Source organism: Parus major, chromosome 2, assembly GCF_001522545.3.
Source record: "Parus major isolate Abel chromosome 2, Parus_major1.1, whole genome shotgun sequence".
Classification (NCBI taxonomy): Eukaryota; Metazoa; Chordata; class Aves; order Passeriformes; family Paridae; genus Parus; species Parus major.
Window position 1 is genome coordinate 102445988 of NC_031769.1, and position 24275 is coordinate 102470262.

At 39.7% G+C, this 24275-nt stretch overlaps 1 protein-coding gene across 8 annotated transcripts in view; it reads left to right on the top strand.

Annotated features, from left to right (window-relative positions):
* DLGAP1 (DLG associated protein 1) overlaps positions 1-24275 on the top strand; it is a 404747-nt gene that overhangs the window by 304870 nt on the left and 75602 nt on the right. For all 8 annotated transcript variants that reach the window (XM_015617826.3, XM_015617825.3, XM_015617829.3 and 5 more), the window contains 2 exons: positions 3695-3872; positions 6061-6301. In XM_015617826.3, the coding sequence (XP_015473312.1) occupies positions 3695-3872; positions 6061-6301 (419 nt within the window). The remainder of the gene's footprint in view (positions 1-3694; positions 3873-6060; positions 6302-24275) is intronic.

Below are 24275 nucleotides of genomic sequence, written 5' to 3' on the forward strand. Positions count from 1 at the left end.
CAGGGGAGTATTTATTTACCTGCTGGGACTCAGCAGACTCCATTTGCACTCACCTCAGCTCAGGGCTGGCTCCTTCTCTTGTCAGTCCCCTTGGGGAACCCACAATGGCAATCAGCAGAGCAGCAGAAACACAGAGTCCTCATCTCCTCCTGGTGTCTCTCGCTGTGGTACTTGAGAGGCACCTCCAGTAGTGCTGCACCTCCAACCCATCAGTGTGACACTGCTGTGGCTGTGCTCCCATCCTCTGGGGTGAGGCCTGGGACAAGGGCAGAAGTGTGGGGAAAAAGTGTGCTGCAGCCAGCATGAGGACCTGGCACTTGTGAATGCAGCGCAGAAATGATGAAACGTGCTTGAAGAGCTTCTTTAAGAACCTGAATAATTCACATCTTACTTCTGCCAATTAATACATCCAATGCAGTGAGTGGAGCCAAAAGACCATTTTGTATTGGCCAAAGAGCTGTACCAAAGTCTCAGTCCCTGGCATGTTTTACTTATTGTGGAAATTACAATGGTACAAATAGAAATTTGTAATGCACGATAAAAGATGGACTTGAACCCTTAAGGAAGAAAAAGGTCATTTCATTTACACATTACTAGTAATAGGAACCCCAAGAAAATTAATTATACTTTCAGATCTTGCATATCATGCATAGTCAGATTTATTCCTAAGTGGCATATTATCAAAATTTCCAGTGGCATTTCAGCTGTTCATTAAACTTTACTGTGGGACATAGTGACAATTTATTACACAGCTATAAAAGCAGCAGTAATCATCATAGATGCAAGCCTTCAATGTTTCTTTCTCTATGTTTAAATTCTTTTTATTTTCCTCTTTTCCCCCACCAATACATCTAGTGAAACAGAGATTGTAGCATTCAAAAAGCAAGGAGTCACCTCTTTCAGCAGCAGCCAATTACTTCCTCTGGTTTATACAGGAGATGGGGGGTGAGCACAGATTAAGATAGGAAGCCCCCTGTAAAATACGGTTCTGGATTTCTGTCATAAAGGTCAGTAAAACTGCCTAGTGAGGAACAAAAACAAAACCAAAAAAAAAGACAGCTGTGCTGAGAACCCACATCTGAAAAAAACAGGGGATCATCTACTTTTATGAGGAAAAAAGAAGAGTTTCAAGCAGAGTTGGGAAAATAATATGCAACACTAATGCATACAGAAAATTCATTTTTATACTCTTTGTGGAGGTTTTCCATGACACTTTCATGAGTATCTTACATGCTCTTTGCTCTGGCTGCCACAGCAAAATCCTTGTGCTGTGGATACTTGCATCTAGTTATATTGGTTCTACTCTTTAAAGGGCACTTGCCTCAGCACTTGGAGATTTCTGTGCATTGAATCTTGTGATGTGCTGCACTCTTCTTGCAAACTCAGCTAATCAGTGGGCAGCAACAAGCCACAGGTCACGTATTTGATTAACTGGCAGCTAATCAAGCTTTTTTGAATTTTGCCTGTCACATACTGGCAGCAAACTGTTCACATCATAATCATAAAATACATTTTGAACCAATCAAGGAAATGCATTTCAGGTGATGCTGATCAGTTTGCAGATTTGCAGTGTGGTGAAGTAGCTCGCATGCATCAGAAAAATTATGTTTGTTGAATTATTCATTCTATTTTTTTTTAATCCAGTAACAGGCAATGCATTTTTTTCCAAGAGTTACATGGCTGGTGTTAGTTACCACAATGCTGTAAACAAATAAACAGTTGACTTTTCACCACTTTTACTGCCTTTTTTTAGTTGTTTGGAGCACCACTAATTCTGATGTCTAAAAACCTTCAGATTATGTCATGTGGAATCAAGTGGTGTAAGGAGTCAAAGAGTATGGAAATGGCTGCTGTATCACACTGTACACACAGTGAAAATGGCAAGCAAAGGCTTTCTCTTCATCTTGTGAAAGGAGTGTCAAGTAATTAACATAAGTTTATGTGTTTTTATTAGGCAGATAATTAGCAGTCAGAGAATATGGTATTGTAGAGACGGCCAAGACTTTATTACAGTATTGGACTATTCAGAAACAGACCCAGTTTCTGAACTACTTAGGTGAGCAATCCATTGTGTAATGGAATCATCCTCCCAAAATGCATTGACAATTACCAGAACTGTGCATGCCACTGGGAAATTGCTGATGCTAATTACCATCATTAAATACTTGAATACAAAATATCTGCAAATGCTTCAGGAATTAGACATAAAATGGATTCTCTTCTTTCAGGTCAGCTGTACATGTATTTCTAAAGACTAGGAGAGAAAGATTAAGCTTGGTTAATTAGGTTACAGATTTTTCTTTCATATACCTGTGAACATCTCTGTGAGATTTACATTTTTAAATGGAAAATATAGTTAATATTTTAATTAGTGTGCTTTGTGATGCATGAAGAATATTTAAATATCCAAAAATATATTGAAGACTCACCCTTTTGATACTTTATTCATTGATGAGTTCTTTCAAAAGACATATCCCCCAAATTAATTGTATTTCATACAAGTGTATTTCACATGCTTTTTGTGACTCACACCTTTATAAGATGCCTCTGATTGTGAAGACAGCATTTAGCCAGCATATTCAGAGGATAAAACATCTCACAGGTGGAGGATTGTTTCTGGCTGACTCTTAGCATATATGGCAGGAATACAGCAGAAGTACAAATTCCCTGGGAAATTGCTGGGGGAGGAGGGTTATTGTTTGGTTTTGATTACTTGTATGTCTCACCTGTCACTTGTATTGAAAAACAAGGCAAAGTTATTGCTACAGAAGTTCAGCTGTGACTTTAAAAGTCATACAACTGTGACTTTTAAACTTCTAATCTGACTTCATTGAGTACAGCTACTTCACTAGCATACATTTTGTTAAATTGTGGCTTAAGCCAGGTCTAAAATAAAATTTAAAGGATATCAAACCTTCTCAGGTGGCCTATGCTGTTGGGATGATAACCCAGGTTAAGGCATACTGTGGGTGCACTTTGCATGGTTTGTGTGATCTGCCTGCCCTATTGGCCTGTACACCCAAATGAAAGGATATGGAAAACCCCATGAGAAACTGTCCCATTTCATGAATACATACACAAGAACATGTCAGAGTCACATCACCAGCAGCATTTTGAGATGTGGATGTTCAGTTGATAAATTTAGGATCATCTAGCTGATCGAACTATCAGGCCTCTTTTTTCTTTACCTGACTCCCCAGCTGGTTTTGATGGTTGCTGCATTCATCTCTGTAAGGCCACAGGGCACAGAGCACTTCTGCTGCTCATCTCAATGGCTGCTCTTGCTCTTTTAAAATCAAGTCCTGAGGTCATTTCAGTGTTGTCACTTCAAAAGTCCCACATAGTGGGGTTGGGAGTTGCTGAAGCTGGATGCTGTCGTTTTCAGTACAGTGTAAAATTTTTCCATTCTGCTGTCAGTAAAGAAAATTAAAGTGATTTTGTTATGCTTAGATATGGTTTTACAAAAACTGAAAAGAAAATCTTTTCCATCCTTTTCTCTTCCTTCCACCAAATAAAAGGGTGGGGTAATCCAAATAAAAGTACTGACATTGCCTTTATTATATAAATATACAAGGACTGTGTCATGACTTGAACAAGTCATCCTGTTCCAACGAAAAACATCTGGTTATTCTCATGGATTTGATGAAATATCTTTTTTTTTTCCTTTTCTTTTTTCCCCACCCGAAACTCCCAGGATTTCCAGTGAACACTCGCCAAAGCTTCAGATCCGGAGCCACAGTTACCTGCGGGCAGTGAGCGAAGTCTCCATCAACAGGAGCCTGGACAGCCTGGACCCTGCAGGGCTGCTGACGTCCCCCAAGTTCCGCTCCCGCAACGAAAGCTACATGAGAGCCATGAGCACCATCAGCCAGGTGGGTGACATGCACCTGGGGCAGGCTGGAGAGCAGGTGTCACGCTGGACATTGATTGCAATAGGAGAAACTGGATTTTGCTTTAAGTGGTGCTCACCAGCACTGTCATTAAACAGGGTTCTTAAGGATCTTGGGCTTAGAACCTCCAATCAAAAAATTTTGAATGCCTCAAAAAAAAGTTTGTATGCTGAGTTGCTAAAGTAAAATTAGGCTGTTAATAGTTTGTATTCCATAATTTTATTAGAAATTTTAGTTTCTTTATGCTATTTTGTGCATTCTTTGCCTTGTGTACTTCCAAACCTTTCACCTAAATAGTAGAAATACTACAGTATATGTATTAAGTGCAAAAATCTGTCTGTATTTTTGCCCTGAAATCCTGTAAGAGATCTTCATGTTCCTAAACAAGAAGAAAAATTAAGTCCACTGTGACAGATTCAGTTTATGTGTTTCAATGGTATAAAATAGCCTGTTCTTTCACTCAGCATGCTTGTACAGTTGAGTTCATAGGGAACAGATCTGAAAGAAGTGCAAAAGTGCCAGTACACCACAGGGCAGAGGGCCAGTAGTTCATCTGCTACATCCTCTAGCTCCTTGGAGTGATTTTTGGCTTATTAGCTTAAGTGGATTATTTGGGTAAATCACTTGGATGAAAGAACTTCCTTACACTAGTCCAGAAGTGCAGCAGGCAGGATTTGTGGTGCCAGATACTGATCTGTTATTACTGGCATATCAAATCATTGCAATATCAAAAAAAGTGTGTGACATCAGTAACACTAGGACTTCAGTTGTGCCATTCAATGTGGAGCTGTAGTTTGCCTTTCTGCAGAACACTATATTTAGACACCTCAGAGTATTCACCTGTGTATTTTGTAGTGAGGCACTTTGCATAGGGCATGGGCTGATGCTCTGAAAGGAGGGTCAGGATGTCTCCAGGAGAAAAACAGCACAGAAATTCAGGTCTCAACTACATGAACATTAGGCCAGGTTACTTGTTTAGCTGCACACCTAACACACAAAGCTATCAGCCAAGGAGTGGTTATTCTTTGCCAAGGTGGAAAATTTTTTTTGTTTTAAAAATGCATAAATTCAGAGATATTTTACTTGAGGATTGGATATTCTTTGCCATAATAAGATTATTCTTTCTGTTGTACTACCTACTACTCTTCCAAGCTTTTTAAAATAGTTTTCCTTTGAACAAATATGTGGTTTACTCTGAGATTTTTCAGATTTGTGTACAAAGACTCCACAAACATTTTTCTTGGTAACATTAATCCTGGAAGAGAATTTCAAATGTTTTTGGTTTTTTTTCTACCATCCTAATATACTCTTATCTTCTCCTGTTAACTTGGCCTTGTACATGTTTGAAAACTAACAAAATCCTCAAGTGATGGTTCCCATCTGCATGTTTCCTACCGTGATAATTACTGTGCTTTAATGCCAAGCTCAGGGCTCAATTCTCAGTTTAGAAACATGAGCATCCATTTCTAATTAAGCCAAGGTAAATGGTTTCCAGATTCTTAAGACCTGCAGGAAGTTTTTGAACATTCTTTGACCTCTGTGAGCACAAGTCTTTGTCACCACCTAGTGTCTGCTGCACAAAGGGTCTAAGGATTCCTTTGCATCTGCTCTCAGCCAGAAATTTAGTTCCACAAACATTTTTCCCTAGCAGCAAACCTGGTTCCCTTACCAACCTCCCATTCCTGTGTTTGTTTCCCTTCAGCTTCCCAGCCACTCAGGTTTTTATCACTGTGATTGCCTGTGGGTTGCATTGATAATGTACTGGAGTTAAGCTGACCCTTTTTGGTTTTTTTCTCACCCCACAATGAAAGAGTGATTTTTATTTTACATGTAGTGATCACAATGACCAAATATTCAATCTCTGCTGTGGACCTCGGGTGACATAAAACAGAAGCTGCTACAAAGGCTCCAGGCTTCCCACCAGTTTCACAAGAGCCAAGAGCTCAAACTCTGCTGAATCTTTGCCCAACACCTGTCTCCCCTTTTTGTACATTGTTTTCTTCCCCTCAAAATTGCTGCTATGGGATGTCCCATTTACCTTTCATCATGTGCAAAGGGATTCTCTAACAGGTGTTGGCCATTGTGCCACTGTAGCTCGAGAGCGTTTGTATCAGGCAGTGTGGAATATCCGCGTACGGTATGCGCTGACCTGCCTGGTGTGTGTCTGCAGGTGAGTGAGATGGAGGTGAACGGTCAGTTCGAATCCGTCTGCGAGTCGGTGTTCAGCGAACTGGAGTCTCAGGCGGTGGAAGCGCTGGATCTGCCTATGCCGGGCTGCTTCCGCATGAGGAGCCACAGCTACGTCAGAGCCATCGAGAAGGGCTGCTCCCAGGATGATGAGTGCATATCGCTGCGGTCCTCATCTCCCCCGCGTACAACCACCACGGTGAGGACCATCCAGAGCAGTACTGGTGAGTAACACAAACGGAAATCCAGAGGGGGGTTCAGAAAGGGAAGGTACTTGGAGTGCATTTCCATCAGACCAGGCTTTTCTCTGCCAGATGCCAAGCCATTAAGAGAGTCTGTGTTTCACCAGGGAGCTGGACAGTCTAATCAGCCTCAAACCACACACAGAGAAAGATTGATGCAGTTGTGGTTCCTTCTGTGTCCAAGCTAATTTATTCTGAGCTGAAAGCACATAGAAGGGAAGTCCAAGGTCATGTCTCCTCTTGCAATCTTCCCCAAAAGAGCAATCACAATTTGGCAAGGCTGAGCAAGAAGGCTCTGGGTTAGCAGTTTTGCTGGCTGTGACCAGCGGAGGAGGATCCCTCTGATGGGGTCTTCTACAAAGTTGAAGTGATTGTATAAGTTACTGGATGTGGTTTTTACTGGCTCGATGAGACTGTTCCAGCTCTCTAGGTCCCATCGAAGATGAGAGAATGAAGAAAGGAAGAAGCAGTCTGCAGGTCAAAACATGCATGTTCACATTTTGCTGTTACATTCTTTCTGCAGTTCAAACTATTCAAGACTTGCTAGAGGGAGAGGTTTCAGTGTAAACATGAGACTTCAAACTTTCCTTTTAATGTTTAAGGTTGCTTTTCTTTTGGAAATAACCATGATGAATTTCAGATTTTGTCACCAAAATAGTGCTTAAGGGGAAGTAAAACCAAATTCCAAATCTGCCTCTCTCATTCAGGAAAGCAAGAGGCAGGAGCCATTACATGTGTGTGCTCTTCTCTGTGGCAGGATGAGAGAGAGCCTCTTTCTTTTGACTTCTGTGCAACCATTCCACTGTTTTACACAAGCTTCATTTACTATTCGTACACTGTTCATATACTAATCATATTCTTGACTAATACTGACTATTATATGTATTTCACTGTACCTACTACCTCTTCTGCTGTATTTTTCGTTTCTGTTTTCTGTAAACTTTTGTCCTTTTGTGTGTTATCTCACAGGTGCAGTTGTTTATTCCTTGTAAGTCTTTTTTAAAGCTGCTTGTCAGTTGTTTTATGTCATCAAAGAACACTTTAAATCCTTTTACCAAAAATGTTCAGCTAAATTAAAGATTTTTCTAAAAACATCAAGTTTAAGCACTGTTGGAAATATATTGGCAACACATCACAAACATCAAAGCATTTTTAACAAATGCTGCAGAGCAGTTCTCATCTAAATCACTAAAGAAATAGTATTCACATGACAGCATTTCTGCTATAGAAATAGCCCTTGTGAGCACCCAAGGTTTGCACCAAACCACAAAGACAGGATTTGCATAAGGTGTGTGCTACTTCATTGTGTGGTATTAGTTTGTGTCAAACGCATTCTGAGGCAAAAACTGAAGGATGGGAGTTTCCAGGGGTATTTCAGTGTGCACTCTCTGATCTTTGTTAGATCAGCTTGGGTTGATCCAAGAGAGGGTTTTCTGTTCTGTGAGAATGGCTTTGATAACATTTTTCCTTTATAAAAATAACTGTGATCATTAATACAGAAGAGAATAACTATTTTTTCATTATCCATATGTAAGAGGTTGTTCTTGTCACTTAGGAAAATGATGCCTGTGTCTGGGGATGATGGTGTATAAATGGAGGTTGGCTGTGTGTGCCAGCCAAAAACACTGGAAAACGTGAAAGAGGAAAACTTCTACTGTAAACTTTCTCTTGTTTATGGTCCCTTTTTTGTAATGCAACCATAGAGGCCTGATCTCTTCTCTGGGTAGCTGGCTTTATTTTAAAAATCATATGAACAAAACTGGGATATTGAAAAACATAATCCAGTGAGCATGTTTTGGGTTATTGCTTCTGTAGTCAGGCCATTAAAAACAGAGAGGAATGGTTTGCAGTGCTCTCTTTGGACGTACATAGAAGCATTTAAAGATTGCTGTAGATGCCTATTTTATGAAGTGGGAATTTTACTGAGTTATCTTTTTCATTCTCTAATTCTTGGGCTCCAAGGGCCCATCCCTTCCACTGGTATCATTTCAGACAACTTTTCTCTTTTAGTACCTGACTTAGATACCACTATCTGTTTATTGACTACCTTGGTGTTGCCTGTGCCTAGCTCACAGCAGAGAAATATGAAAGGCAATGTTGATGGTTTCTATTAATATCTGCTCCAATAAAATGGGAAACGGCACAACAACTAGGCAGACATGAAGAAAGGAGAACGGTATTTCAGGTTTATCTCCACTGAGGTTGCAAATGCTTTTGTGGGAGACATGGGAGCAGTTATGTTCTAAAAATGGTTTTAACGTCCCCAAATGAGAGAGCAGTCCTCCTGCCCCTAAAGCATCTCTGCCTATTCAACCAAGAGAGATTCCTTTCATCATCATCAGAAATTCCCTCAAGAACATGGCTTTTAATTTACTGATACCAAAGCTGTGATCATACACTGATTTTGAAAATCTCTTTGACAGCTGAAAGTCCAGGAAAATTCCAGCTTGATGGTGGAAAAGACAGGAGAGCTGTCAGTTTACTGGATTCAAAATTGTTCCTCTAGAGCAATGATCCACAGCTTTCCAGGGCATCTGGATAAAGCAAGAACTATGGGCAAAAATCACACTTTACCTGTTAGCCTTTGTTGTTGTGGTGGCAGCCTCAGGTTTTTTATTCCTTTTGCCACAGAGTGTTAGTGGTTTAGTTCCGCAATGAGGAATTGCACCTCTAGCTCAGTTCCCAAGGATGTGCCCGGTGTAACTACAAACCTGTGCACTGGCACAGAGCTCAGCTAAGGGTGGCTGCCCACCTGGTATCCTCTGCAGCCTGCACTGACCCTAACACTGCTGTGGGAACACGGAGGCATGGCTGCAGCTGGATGAAACTGAGCCCAAGTGTAAAAATGGAGGTGGAGGCACAAACCTGATATCACCAAAGGGGTGAAATGCTACACTATGAGTGGGGAGGCAAATCCTAACCTCACCAAAGTCTACCACAAAATTTCCTCCTAATATCCAACCTAAACCTTCCCTGGCACAGCTTAGGACTAATTAGGACCTCTCATCCTGTCGATGTTTACCTGAGAGAAGAGGTCAATCCCCATGTGTGAGTCAACACATACAGGTAACAATGGCAACCACCAAACCACAGCTGAAATGCAAAGAGCAGAGTTGTTTCATTACCTCACCAACATTGCTGGGCAGCAGTGACACACTGGGACATTGTGCCCACATTGAGCCCACATTTGGCTCTGTTTGGCTTAGTTCATTCTAGTGAAAAGAGACACACAGAGGCATAGGCTCCATTAGGCTCTGCTCATCCTAGCACACAGTGATGAGGGGACCCACTGCCTGCCTCAGATATCAAAGGGCATTGCACACAGGCAATTCATCACAAGGCTGTACTTTTATATCTCACTTCCAGAAGGCTCAAGCATGTCTATGTGTTGTCTCTACAAGGGAATTCTACTTCTCAAAACCAGCAGAGGATGAACAACACTAAGCATAATAAATGGACACTCCTTCCCACTATGACATTCTTAGCATTCTCAGCTGCAAGGTCACTTTGAGAAAAAACTATTCCCTCCTTGCCAAATCTTCCGGTTTTTGCCCTTTCCTCCCAACTCCCCACCTGGCTACAAACTCCCTTTATCCTTGTTCTTAAATTAAGGGATTTGGAATGAGGAAGAGAAAATGCAATTTTGACAGTTTATATGGAATTATAAATAAGTTCTGTGTCTCAACTACATCATGCCTTGAAAACTAGCTCCATTTACCCTCATATTTGCTCTCTCAGTACCGGTGAGATGCCTACCCATGGAGGCATCCTGACTGTGGCCATCCCTGTGAGCAGAGCCGTGCAGGCTGGGAGGCAGAGCAGCTCTGAAGTGCTGACATATGTTATACACCATAGGCTGCACTAAAAATTAACACCCAGGTCATTTGATCTTTTCAGAGGAGTTTAATGAGCTGTGAGTTATTACATCATTTGATCCCAGGTTATTTCCAGATGAAGCTATTGTAGCTGAAGTGCATCAGACAACAAATCCAGTCACTAAATAAGTAGCCTTTTAACAATTTTAAGTCTGTGAATCATTTCAACGAGCTTGAAAAATGCAGTTATTAAGAAACAATGAAATGTTAAAGTAGTCTAAAGAACATCTTTCTCCCACATTTTGTCTATGTTTCTAAACTTTCCCTATGTAGCCGTGCACAATCCTTTGCTGTAAACGAACCTTATGACATTGTGAGGGCTCAGGCATGAGCACACATGCATAGAAATACATAATATAGTATAATATACAAGTATGTAATGACATCTCTAACAAGTAGTGCAGGAAAAACTGCACTAGATTGCAATTCAGCATCTATCCACTGTACAGTTTGGTGAAGGGAAATATCAGAGTTATCTACAGCAATGCCATCTGGTGATTCTCAGTAATATTACACTTCTGCTTAAAAGCAAAATGAATAAAAATCCCAAGGAAATCATGCTGTGTAGACAGCAGGATAGGGAAGGACAGAGAGTTACCACAGTGTATGTTAATTACAGTCTTTCAGCTGAGTAGATCATTTTCCTTCCATTCATTGGAACATCTGGTCAAGACAAGTCAGGTATTTTGTGGAAAATCTCTAAGGGGCTGCCTAGCCAATTAAAAATAAATAAATAAATAAATAAGCAAACATATAAAATTCAAAAGTCTAAAAACTGACTTGTGCCAGGCAGAATTCAAAAATAAAATAAAATCCTGTGGATAAGGAAGCTCTAACTGAGTGTATGCCAGATGCGCTTCGTTGGATTCCTCAGAGTTGTCCCTTCAGAGACTGCTCTGTTCCAAAGGAAACAAGGAATTAGGATTTCACACGTTATTTCCAGTTGAAGCTAAGGTTGGTTTCTGGATCTGTACCAAAATTAGGATATTTCCACAGAAGGTCTGAAGAAATATAACTACGTTAAGACTTTCATGCAGATGTTGAAACTTAAAATAAATCTGAAGATTGTAGAAAACAGTTTGAAAAAGAATTTATATGGTTCATTTCCTCTCTTTCCTTGAGTAATCCTAAAATGTGTTCTGCCTTTTGGATCTGCTATCAAATTGCTAAAGTCAGCACTTAGAAATGTTTTCCTTTTGTAATGAGGATCTGACCTTGGAAGAGAACATTGTTTCCAGTTTCAGAGGTGTCTGACTGTAGCTACTATGAGTTTCATCTGGTCTATCCCAGTAGTCAGCTTGATGAATGTTAAGCTCCACATCACACCAAAAAACCACCATTTTTATGAGGCCAATGAAGGTTTTTAATGAGAAATTCAGAAAGGGTGGGAAAAGGATTTTGTTTTGTAGGGCATGGCCTAATTATTTTTTTCCACATCTGAAAACATCATTTGGAGGATTTTACAGCAGTATCCAAAGTTATAAATGTGTTTCAAACACAGGGAAAGAAGAGCCAGTATTACCCTTTGGTATTCCATCTTTGCTTACTATTCTTTTTCTTTATTTGCTTGATACACCTATGAACATTTGAGCTAAGGCTCACAGTGAGGTAAGAATGTGAGAAAGATCTCAATTATTCAAAACTGTGAGCTTAAAATGTCTTGAAGGAATATGTTGTGTTTGTAAGCACTTTTGGAAACACAGAACAACTCTGCTAATTTGTCAAGACAGCACTTGTTTTGTTGACTTCTCCAGTTGTCCAAACAACTCCAAGGTTGAAAGTGGGTAAATCATACTCCTGACCCACCAACTCTGCCAATGCCCATACGTCTCTCATGCTGGGGAGTGCCACACTGGGCACACACCTGGGATGTAGCCTCACCAGGACTACACCTCCCTCAAACCTCCAGCTCTGCTTTGGCAAAGCCTGGCATGCAGTCAGCACTCCTCAGTGCAAGGATACACTGCTGTGTGCTGCTCAGCTTGCTGCTCTGTAAGACCCTGTTGGCCTTTTGAGATGCTGGGAATAAGATGGCCATCAGACCTGTGAACTGATAATCTCAAATGAAATGGGGAAAAAGCATTATTTTAGAGGAGAAAGAGAAAAGAAATCCCTATTGTTCTGTGCAAAGAACTTTTAAGTGCATTTCTTATCAAGTGGAGCACAAATAAAGAGGATGCAGGGATTAGTTACTTAAAATGTGATGTTTAATTATTTGTTAATCTTGCATTAATTTCTTTACAGATATAAAAAAAAAACTTACAGAAGCCCTTTGCACATATTTGTATGGAATTGCTTAAATTCATTTTTCCTTTAATTCATTATTTTTTATTACATTGCTCGCACAAAAATGATAATCATTTCAGATGTTCAGATTTATACAGTTCTCCCCAAAGGTGTACGGAGCATGTTTGGATTTGAACTCTGCTTTAGTTTCAGATTAGGTAGGTGTGTTATCAAATGCACCACTACTGGAGATTTTTGTAGAGATGTTCAGGACCCCAGTTTCACAGAGACCTCCCAGTGTGCCAATGCAGTGACAGAGTCCTGATCCCATGATTGTGTACCCCACTCCTGCTGGTGTGCATGCTCCTGTGGAAGTGCCCTGATGGAGCCTGCAGCTATGCCTGTGTATTACAGCACCTTAATGTCCAGCACCTAGCTGAGAAAAAATTCCACTTGGTGTACCATAACAAATGTACAGGAAGTCATTACAAGCAAAACAGTAATTTAGAAGTTGTTCTGCTGACTGAGCGCTGCATGCCTCAAGTCTCATTAGCTGAGAATTAACATTTTTCTGAGCCCATAAACAAGCGTGAAACCTCTGTGATTTTGCCACAATCCAAGAAGCAGTGGCTTATGGCAAACAGTCTCTCCTGCTCACTGCTGCAAGGCAAGGCTGCCCTTTGCCAGCAGCTTAGGCTGGCTGACAGGTCTTCCCCAGACAGGGGCTCAGGTCTGGTGTCCTAAGAGTGAACTCAGGTGCAGGGCAAGGCTGGCATGATTTCAGCTGCTCTGACTCAGCAGCCTGGTGAGTCTGTGGTTTAGGGGACAGAGTTACCTGACTTGAACACAGAGGTAGGAACCAACCTTCTTTGAAATATGCCTGGAGTCACATCACAAGGAAGCAGGTTTCCCACAGCAGTTCCAGCTTGTAATTGCAAGCTAATGGGTAGAGTATGCAGCAGGATATAAAATTAAATAAAACCACAGTCCTTTTCCATTTGTAAATTGTGAGAGAGCAATGTACCTTTTATCCCAAACTTTTGTTCTCAGGAACTGGTCACTACTTTAATTCTCAGAACTATAAGAATTAGAGATGATACATCATTCTTTAGCTCAAGAGCAAATAATTACATTTTCACTTTATGGAAAAGTACAACAAAGACCGGAATCTTTCTTTGTTCCAGCTTATTTCCATTGCAATGTTTTTGTGATGGCAGTGACAGAAATGAGCTGAATCGGTAGCTGAAGACATGCCCCAATTTATATAATGAGATCACATTTTTAATAATAATTCCTGCCATTTTCCTAAAATAGACTGATGTGCTTTTAACAACAGTTGTCTTTTGGGAAGCAAGACTTGGGCCTCTTTCCTGGAGAGGCTATGTTTAATTAAAGCATCCAGTGTGTAAAAAAACTTGGGCTTTTCTTTTTAGTTTGTGTAACTGTCCAATTTCCAACCATGTGCTGCCACTCACCTGCACTGAGTTCCACACCATTTCTTTAAGACAAACCTCAATGTTTTGGTTTTCCCCAGATATAATACTTGAAAAGCTCTCTTGAACCATAGGATTTTGCAGGAAGTTAGAGATGAGATACTTGGTGATGATGAGCTTTTTTAAGTGACTGAGTGATTTTTGATTTCAGTGTTTAATGAGTACAGCTCTACAGGGCCCCACTTGTAGTACAGCAATTTGTTTGGAAGCATTATATTTCATCATGTCAGTAATTCCCATTTTGGAGCTCAAATATGATGTATTAGGTACTGAATAGTGTAAATAATTGCACATTTTCATGCTTCCTAAATACGTGTTTATGAAACAGTCTAACAGTAATTGGCTCTTTGAAGCTATGGTAGACTATGGGGTGCGTACTTTAGTAAACACTTTTTGAAACAAACACTGCTTTGTTTCTTTAATAATATGACAGGCAAACCCAAAGGAAATGTGTCAGCAAAGAAAACTGAACATTAAAAAAATTGCAGAACCTCTGAAGTATACACAGAGATGTGATTTAGTCTTTTACACCAGTCTCAATGCACTGCTTCTTAAAATGCTCAATAAAAAGCACAATGCAACTCCAATACTGGGATCTAGAAAACACCTAATGCTGTTTTGCAAAGAGGGACAGTCTCACTGCCATCAGAGTCTAACAGTCCCTTTATCAATAGCACACTGCAGGCAGATGTTGGTAATCTGTTCTAATGCCACAACCTTTGTCTGGCCTCTTAAGGGGGAAATGGATGTGTTGGTCTTTGGAAATTGTTTTCCCTTACTGAATTTAGCTTTGGTCAGATGGGAGAGTGCTAAATTGCATCCCACTTAAAATGCAGTAAGCCATCTGAACAGAACAATTCCTAGTTGCTTTGATCAAGAATTTGAGCTAAGCTTTTCAGAGGAGGGAAAAAAAACCTAAAAAACAATAAATAATACCACAGAATCCTCTAATGTGCCAGATATCTTTCCTGTTCTGTTGAGGAAAATGCCTACTTTTTTTCTTTGCACAGTGAAGATGATGTCCTGATAACCATTCTCTTTCCTGTAATAATTTTCAAATTAATTCTGTCTTTAGCTAAAGTAAAATGTAGATATGTATCCCCCTGGGAAGGTTTAGATGGAAGTCAGAATATTATAATAGGATAGCAAAACAAGTGCTGGCAGGCTATTTCTGTTTTGAATTTTTTTTCTCTCAATTTATTTTCATTTTCTTCTGAACTTCACAAAGAATCAAATAAAATTATGTAGATCTGTAGCAGAAAAAAATCAGGGTCTACTATAACAAAATAAGCTATGACTAAAACCCAACTCCTCCATGAGCCTCAATTTGACTGCCTCAGGAAGTCCTGAGAAAACCTGCTGGTTTCCATTTTGCATGAAGGGTGATTTGCACCCAAGTGACAGAACGTGTTGTCACCTGGTGTCATGGCCTTACGCTGCCTTATCTCACATAGCCCCCTGAATGCTCATGTGACATTTCACCATTTGCCTCTTTTATTTAAAAAGGGGGAAGCAAAAGAAGAAGGGTTCCAGAGAGATGGAGGAAGGGTGAAGGGAAGTATTGCATGTGTTGGAAGGTCTGATAGTGGGGTTGGCAAGGCTGTATGCTCTGATCTAGGTGAGGTCAGTTACTGTCTTGTTACATACTTCCAAGGAAGCTTGTCTTGCCCTATTTGGGATGTGGCTATGGGGAGTTAGATCATTTTAGAAGTTAGATTAATGCACAGCTAAGACCAAAATGCTTATTCTCCTTTCAGAAAAAAAAAAAAAAATAGAGATAAGTAAGGACAAGGAGTTGTGAGTTAAGATTTCCAGTACCAGCACCAACATTCTGTCTTCCTAGATATTCCTCTATGACTTTGCCCACAGCCAAAAAGCTGCATCATGTTCACCCAGATGCGCACAGTATCCTTTTGTGTAAATAGGCAGTTGTGTTTAACCTCACATGAGCTACCTGCAGGGTTAATGCTTAAACAGGCACACCTTGTCTACACAGACTGCAGCCTGCAGCACATCAGCATCTGTTCCAGTGTCACATACTTCCACAGATTGCACGTGGCATTATGAGTAAGAACTCCGTCCCATAATCTGATTTATGTTGCTAGTTGTCCCCTTTTCTTGGACTTCTAATATGTGCTGAAGTCCTGAGAGCCTCTTTCTATTTCTGGCAGTGCTTACTGAGAACATAAGTTCTTATGTTCTCTGCTTACTGCTACTTTAGCTGAAAAGATTTTCACTGAGTTCGAAGGCTGGTCTTCTGTGAGTTTGGGTGGCACAGTCGAGGACTACCTGTATCATGAATACCCTTGAGTGAAGGGGTACTGAACCTGAAAACATGTGGGTGGTCATTTTTTTTTTTTATTTATACAATAGCCCACCCTACTGGTGATATACACCAGGAGAAAACGTGTATCTGTAAATAAATAGCTGCTAAAGCAGTTAAAGTTTTACTCTTAACACTTCTTTTTTTCATTATTCAACATACCTGTTTTTATTGAAGGGCAAAGAGTATGATGGTTAAGTTAAAAAAGGTGAGAAGTGACAAAAGGGGAAGAGGAAGGACAAAAGGATAAAGGATAAAACCAGTTTTTAAGTAGAAAAGTAGGTCCAGAAGGGTTTCATAAAACAGAATTGTGGCCTGCACTTCAAAAATCATTCATTATGTATAATCAATAACACCTTTCCCTGTGTGAATAGTTGATGGTGAGAAGCAGCTGCATGGAGCTTTCAACCTGAATTTTTCCAAAATACTTTGTCTTCTCCTTATTCTTTCATCGTGTATGAATTGGTGTGTAGACTACATGGAGATGATGTGCTGTCTGGCACGTTTTATTGATGCTGTTTGAGCTCCCAGTGTAGTCAGCTTTTGACATTTATTTTAGAACATATTTTCTGGTTGTGATGAGAATCCAGTTTTCCTGCAGGCAGGAGATATAGAGGGATATGAAACGGTCGTCAAGTTAATGGTGTCCAGGATCCCTTTATTGCCTTCAAAGGGCTGGCAAAACTAGTGAATGGAAAATAATGAACATGACAGATAAGTAGGCACTGGATAGAAAGCTTGAATAACTGTGGGAATTTTTGAGACCACAGTAGCAGTGTTGGAATTTCATCAAATGAAGAGGAATACTTTCCCTCATCTGTTCTGCAGATGCATTTCTTAATATTTTAAGTACAATATTGCAGACCAGAGCAGTCTGTTAAGCTACAAAGCTGAGACATGTCTTTCTTTTCCTGCGAAATTTGCTCACTGAGGGTCTAGTTGTGTAAGGTGCTGTATCCTCAGCTGCCACCATCATAGAATCACTTAATGATTTCTGTATCCAGGTGTCACAGAAACATCCGGCTCCTCTATTTCACTGTTGGTACCTTTACAACCAGAGGAGTCTGGGGCAGGAGCATGAATCTGTTGGAATCCAGTTTAGGATATTTTTTTTAGAAGATAAGAATGTAAGCTTTTCTAGTCCTTTTGCTGTTGAAATCTTAAACTGGGCAACGAGATTCTAAGGCATAATACAGACATGGCTTGCAAAACAATTTCCAGGGAATCTTTTCTTATTTTGGGGCTGGGGTTTTTTTCCATTTTGCTGCCAAAAAAATAGCTCCTGAGAAATGTCAGTGAGTTAAATATTTACACTTCCCCTAACCTGTAGTAGCAGGCAAATTTTTAACACAATAAGAATTGATTTTTTTTTACCCAGTGTCAGGACTGTTTCTATCATATCCATAAATGGAAGAGATGGAATGGGCAATTGCATCTTTCCTTCTCCACAATTAGCAAGGGGGTCATGCTGAGCAGAATAAGATGGAGGAATACCAGGTGCCTTGCACCTGTTGTCTGTAACATCATGTTGAGAATTGACCACTGACACAGTATTTCATATATGTGTGCTAAAGAATGATTGAAAGAAGACCACCCATTGCAAACCAGCATGACTCCATTAAAGGGGTTGTTTCTATTTGCACTGCAATCATGTGCACTTCTCCCAGACCATTTGTTGTCTCCCTCTCTGCACACTAAGTTTGGTACATGCATGTCTTTCAAAGAACTGGCAAAAAAACAACTTTGCCAGCTACTGCTGATGTGCAGAGGAAGCCTCACTCCATATTCAGGTAACTGCAGGCATGGAAAAGTGTCAGGAACTCTTTTAGGGTGACATTCTGGCCAATGCCTATGCAGATGCAAAAGAACAAAGTAGTTTTTACTGAAGTAAAAAACTATGCAATTGAAATTGTCAATTACCATCACTAATTTCCAAAAAAAACCCCAGTGTAGTTATCAAACAACATTGGTGGTAATTGGGAACATGTGACATTAATCATGGGTACAGGATTAGGAATACCCACCTGGTCTAGGCTTCCTTTTTCTCACTTTCAACATGACATTAACTAATTTGGAGCCTGAGGCATTGTCAGCTTCTGACACTGAAATATCAGACACTGTATCAGCATCATCTGGCATCATCTTTTACATCTAATTTTATTCTCCTGAAAAGTCTAATATTAATATATTGTCATTATTATTATTATTATTATTATTATTATTATTATTATTATTATTATTATTATTACTGGAGCATGACAATATGCTTCTTAGGAGAAAGAAAAAAGCCCAGGGAAATTATTAATTCAAGCTGTCAGCAATATCTAGCTCATTCATATTGTTATGAAAAACATTTCACTTGTAAAATAAGACTGGTGCATGTTTGATTTTTGATAAAGTGTCAGGAACAAGTGGGTATCTTTCTGCTGGGGCAGTTTGAAGAAATTTTGCAAAATCCAAATTAGCATACGTCTTCCTGAAATTTCAGTAAGTTACAAAATGATGGCTTTTCATCAAAAAAAGGAAAATGTTGTATTTCTCAAATTAGATTAAATGAAAATAAGTTCACATTGCAAAAGTGGTAATGTCATTAAATAATTTTATAGAACAAGGCCTGGTAGTGCCTTGTGTGCTGCTGATGCACGTCATCTGGCAGTCAGCTCTCCAGTTATACTTTAGCTGCTTTGCTGATACTCATCAGTTTGTCTGCTTAAAATGTGGTTTTTATAAAAGACTTTTTATTTCATACACTTCAATTAATCTTTACTCTCACTGCAGAATTCTTATTTAACTCCATAGAATTATTATTTTAATACTTGTTGAAGGCAACTGACATGTCTTCTCCTGGAGTTGTATTTACACTGATTTTTCTGCTGCAGTCCCTGACACCTTCCCACAATAATCAAGACTGAGCTGTTTGCCATGCTTCACAGAAGTGGTTAGTTAATGAAGATTTGTTTGGGGACAGGCTGAAGCTAATGGCATGGCTCATTTCCTCAGTAAAAACTGCTGTTTAGTAAACTGTATCTGATGACCTCATGACACTTATGTCAGTCACCATTTTTCCTAGGACATTTATTCTGATTTTTACAGACAATGGCTCTCCAACCATTCTTTAATACTGTTTTGAAAACTAATGATGTGTCCATAATTAATCTAATTTCATCAATTTTTGTCTTTCATATTTTGCTGCCTGTGGAAAATGTAGATATCTTTTAGTTTGTCAGCCAGCAACACCCCTCCAGAAGTCAGACTACAGAGTCTTCAGACAGTATTCAGATGCCCATCATTTATAAAGTCATATATTATATCTGCTAAAAGCATTATTGCGTAATGTTACTGGTGTGCAGCATTCCCCACTGTGCACATGAATATTAATCACCCTTGGCTGTAACACTCACTCCCTTTAAATTTTGCCTATATTTTAATCTTTTTGTTTCTCCCAGTTGCACCCTTCTGGTTAGCTCAGAGAAGAACTCTCTTTAAATTCCCAGTCCAGTGTGTTGATGGACAAAGAGGGCAGCTCCAGCAGACAAGTGTCATTCCTGTCTGAGGAAAGGGAATGGGTTACAAGCAGGAAGTTAAGAGGAGATGACAGCGTTTCAGCTCTGGCAACTCAAGAGATTTTTCTGGGTTCCTGCAAGGAATTCAAATTGCCTTTTTTCTTTTTTCCTTTTTGTGTTTTAATTAGTAGAATTTTAGTAAGGCCATCTCAGCAGATATGGTGGCTTGTAGAATTACAGCAGCTGAGGTCACCCACCCAGTCATGAACTATGAAACCATCATGTTTGCAACTTCTGAAATGGAAAAAATGGGGATAACTAGCACAGTCTGTGTTTAAAGAAAATCATTGCTAATCTATAAGCATACAATACCAGTGCTTTTTTTTCCTAGTTCTTTTTTCTGTATATAATTATCTTTCAGACAAGCTGTCCTTTTTCACAGCTTCTTTCTTTTGTTTCCTTTTCCTCTGATTCTGTTTCATGTTGCTAGTTTGAATAATTATGTAACTGTTTCTGATTTTTGGAAGGGAGAAGCACAGAGATGGATTCCACTTGTGTAGCTGGGCTCACAGTCCCTCCGTTACCAAACTCATCTGTTGGCCCATGGACCAGCAGTGCCCATCTCCACCATTTTGTTGTTGCTGTTTCACTGCTCTCAGTAGCATCGAGGGCAATCCCCCACTTCTCGTTAAGCTAGATATCCTACTCCCTGTCGTGGTAATGCATCTTCTGTATCTTTTCTGAATTCTTATTTTATCTTATTAGCACCACTTCCACTTGCGTAAGGCAGCAATGAGAACGTTCCAAGCCATGTGTTCCTCACACAAACAGGAATCTGCAATCACAGAAGTCCTGTTGTGTTAGTAAAAACCTGATAATTTGAGTCACAACAATGTGAGAAGGCAGAGTTCAGGTCAGGCTGGCAATGAACCATTACAAAGATGCTGCCTTACCAGAACAGCATTTGACATGAGGCTATTTTGCATTATATGTGTGAAATTCAGTGATTTTACTTCTTAAAATGAAATTTTCTGCTAAACAAAAGTTAGCTGGCTAATGGAGATGTGCTGGTAAGACAGTCCCAGTACCCCTTTCCACTGTCTAACCTTTAGGGAGAAAAAAATTACCAGCTTTATAGAACTTGATCAGCCGCATCTCCTTTTTTTTAAAATGATCTTTGTTTTATGTAGGCTAGATTGAAAAAGCAGATTATGCAAGAATGTTTCTTCTGGCCACTTGAGGAATTTAACAGCAGAATAATAACTAATTCCCCATCCTGTATATAATTATGGCAAATTCTGCTGAGAGGATCAGTTTTCTCCAGTCTCCATTCTCCCTTTATCTAATCATATTCAGCAGGAAGCTTTGCCAGTAATCTGGTTGGCTCAGTTCCACTTCGTGATGGTTCTTTTACAAAAATCTCTTCTTGAACAAGTTGTTACAAATACAGTACAATTACAGTATATTGTGTACTTCCAACTTACAGATTTTAAAGCATAACATTTATGGCAAAAGCAAGGCCTGTGGTTCATTCAGATGCACGTACTGTGTGGCACAGGGTCAAGTTTTTTAATAATTGCATTTGCACATGTTGATTTATCTCATTCAGGGAGCCCTCCTTTCACTCACGGGTCTGAATTGGTCATAAGGATCTGCTCCAGCACAAGATACATAACTGTTAACTAGGTTTGAAATGCAATTCCTTTTACAAGAATTAGGTTGATAAAAACAGCAGTATCTTGAATTAAGTGTAGTTCTGATATCTGAAAAGTTATGAGCTAATCCCCTTTTTCTTTCAATGTACCCTAACTGATAAGTAAAAAACTCTTACTGCACATTGAAGGCAAAACTCTTTCCATATGAAATGAATTTTGCCCTGAAATAAATATATCCTAGATAATTCTCTTTGTATATCAGAAGTAAGCCCGTTCATCTCACATTTTTTGAAGCTGAGCAGCTGAGGATATCTGTGAAATCACAACAAAATCATGCAGGTGTGCTTAGTGCTAGTTCCTCCATGGCCTGAGTGCCTGCCAGGCTGCCATGTGTGACCATGCCATGCTGGAGCTGGCAGCAGACAAGGCACAGCTCTGGATTTCACAGCTGCAGACAGTGCTGAGAACAGACAGCTCTGAGCAGTGAAGTTCAGCTGAGTATGAACTGCAGCACGGCGTGAACTGAGCCAGGATGCCCTTTGTCTTTCTTGGAAGTCATGCAACTGCCTTGATACCATCATCCCCCTCATGTGAGAAAATGAAAACTGTTCTCACAATGTTTAGAAAAACAGGAATAATGGAATGCTTAGAAAGTCACAACGAGCCAGCGCTGTTGAAAGCGAAACAGCGGACATTATCGGCTGCAGCTCCTGCTTCCAAGGAGACTGACATCTGATCCTGGAAGCAAGGAATGTGAAATGACATTTTTGATTTGGAAGGCTACTAAAATACTTCAACAGGTGCTGTACTTGAAATGTGCCTGTTCTAGTGAAGAGGTTTACAAATTTGCTATTAACAATGCTTATTTTCTTGAAAGCTGTTGTTGTGCATCAGTTCTGTGAATTTTTAATTTGTCAGCTTTATTCAGTCTTGAAAGATTTCCAAGGTTTTCCTGTCTACATTCCTTGCGTCAACAACTTGCATTACTTCCACTCCTAATTTAGTGCACAAATTGGTCCCAGGCAGTATGAATCCACATTTCCCTGAAGGATACCTGCTTGTGCTTTTGACAAAGGATCATGTCAAACTGGAAATGGATAAATGAGAACTTTCTTGGAAGTAACTGCAAATGTGGGTCACAGCTTTCCAGCAGACCAGTGATGAAAATGAGATGTGGCTGCTTCCTCCTCTGACCCAATTGTTCTTCATTACCATCAGCAATAAGCCCTACTGAGCAGTGCTGCAGCTCTCTGGCCTTTTAAATTCACACAGAGATCACTTTTGTGAGACCTGAGAGCAGCTGGTTTTACTTATGTATGTATGATCATGTTGGAACAAAGGGAATAATTTAAAGCAAATAGCTAATAATTTCTTCCAGAGATCTTCACATAATGTATGGATGCCTGATTCCCTTAAAGTCCTGTTTGTAGCAAGCATTTCTTCCTAGTAAAGAAACTACAGCAGAATGCAAGCTCTTGCTGTCTTTCATGGTCATCTTTAAAAAAGAAAGATAATGCATAACATGTTCAAAGATATTTTTCTTCCCAAAACAAAAGCTTTCTCGCTTGCTGAGGGGAAAAAGAAAAAAACTCTTAAGTACTAGAACATGGTGATGTTCTTTGTTCAAAAAAAAATAAAAATTGGAAAACAGATGTTTAACTCTAGGGCCAAGTGTTTGCCTAAGCAAACTTTCTTGGGGAGCTGCAAGAGCAAATATCAGGAAGACAAAGTAGTCACCCCATAAGATACCTTTAAACTGCTTGTAGACTCTGGAGATAGACAAGGAGACAGAATGACATTTTTGTAAGCCTGGGGCTAAAAATTAGGATGGTAGTGACAGACAAGGCAAGAAGACTTAGGTAGCAAGCCACAGCAGGAAGAATGTTAAACTGTGGTCTCTAAGAGGACCCACCATGATCACAGGGAGATTCAGCTGGGACCAGCTGCAAGAGAACCTCAAGTCTGCTATATTTTGAGGTAGATAATTTTCATCCTATTCCATATAGTGAGTTCCCCAAAAAGACCCAGAAGAGCTTTTAAACCTGAAAAGATAAATTTTACTTTACTTTTACCTGAAGCAGTCAGTTTTTAAAATACAGGAAATTCAAAGTGACTCAACAAGATGGCACAGGAATTAATAAGACTAGAGAACATTTTGATGAAGAAGCTGTGAGTGAAAATTGCCCAGGAAGGCAGACAAAAGCTGCCCTGTGAAGCTGGATTGTTCCCTGCATTTGACACAAAGCTCCTGTGTGGTGTTAAATAAGCAATTTCCTGCAGGAAAATCAGAGTGACACAGAATCACAGACTGTGTTGGAAGGGACCTTTAAATATCAGCCAGTTCCAACCCTCCTGCCATGGGCAGGAGCATGTCTGTCTGCTTTGAACTTGTTTCACAGGTCTCTGGCTGGAGATGCTTATTTGGTTGGTTAATTGCTGAGGTAGAACTGAAGTCACAAGGGAGCTCTCCTTTGCACGTAGCAGGTGATCACCTCCTACACCCAATCTCTACTGAATTAATAGCCATTTTGTGAAGAAATAGCCAATTGAGCTGACTTAAGGCTTGTAAAGGCTGTGGGTTTTTTAACAATTTGAATACAGGGCATATATTGAGAGCATTCTCAAGGAAAGCTTATGTATTATGTGCAGGTAGATGGCTATATTGATGATACAGAAAAATATATAATATAGACTTCATAACTCATTTTCTGTCCTCTGATTTCTCCCCAACTTCAATTTAGTTTAAATTTTAGCTTATGCCTCTCTGTGTGTGGTTTTCTCTGGGATCTCCAATGTTTGGATTTTGTAACAGTTTGTGTTAATAATGAATCTCTAAGTCACTTCCACCATGATAAGGAGTTTGTTTATAGGCAGAAGATGC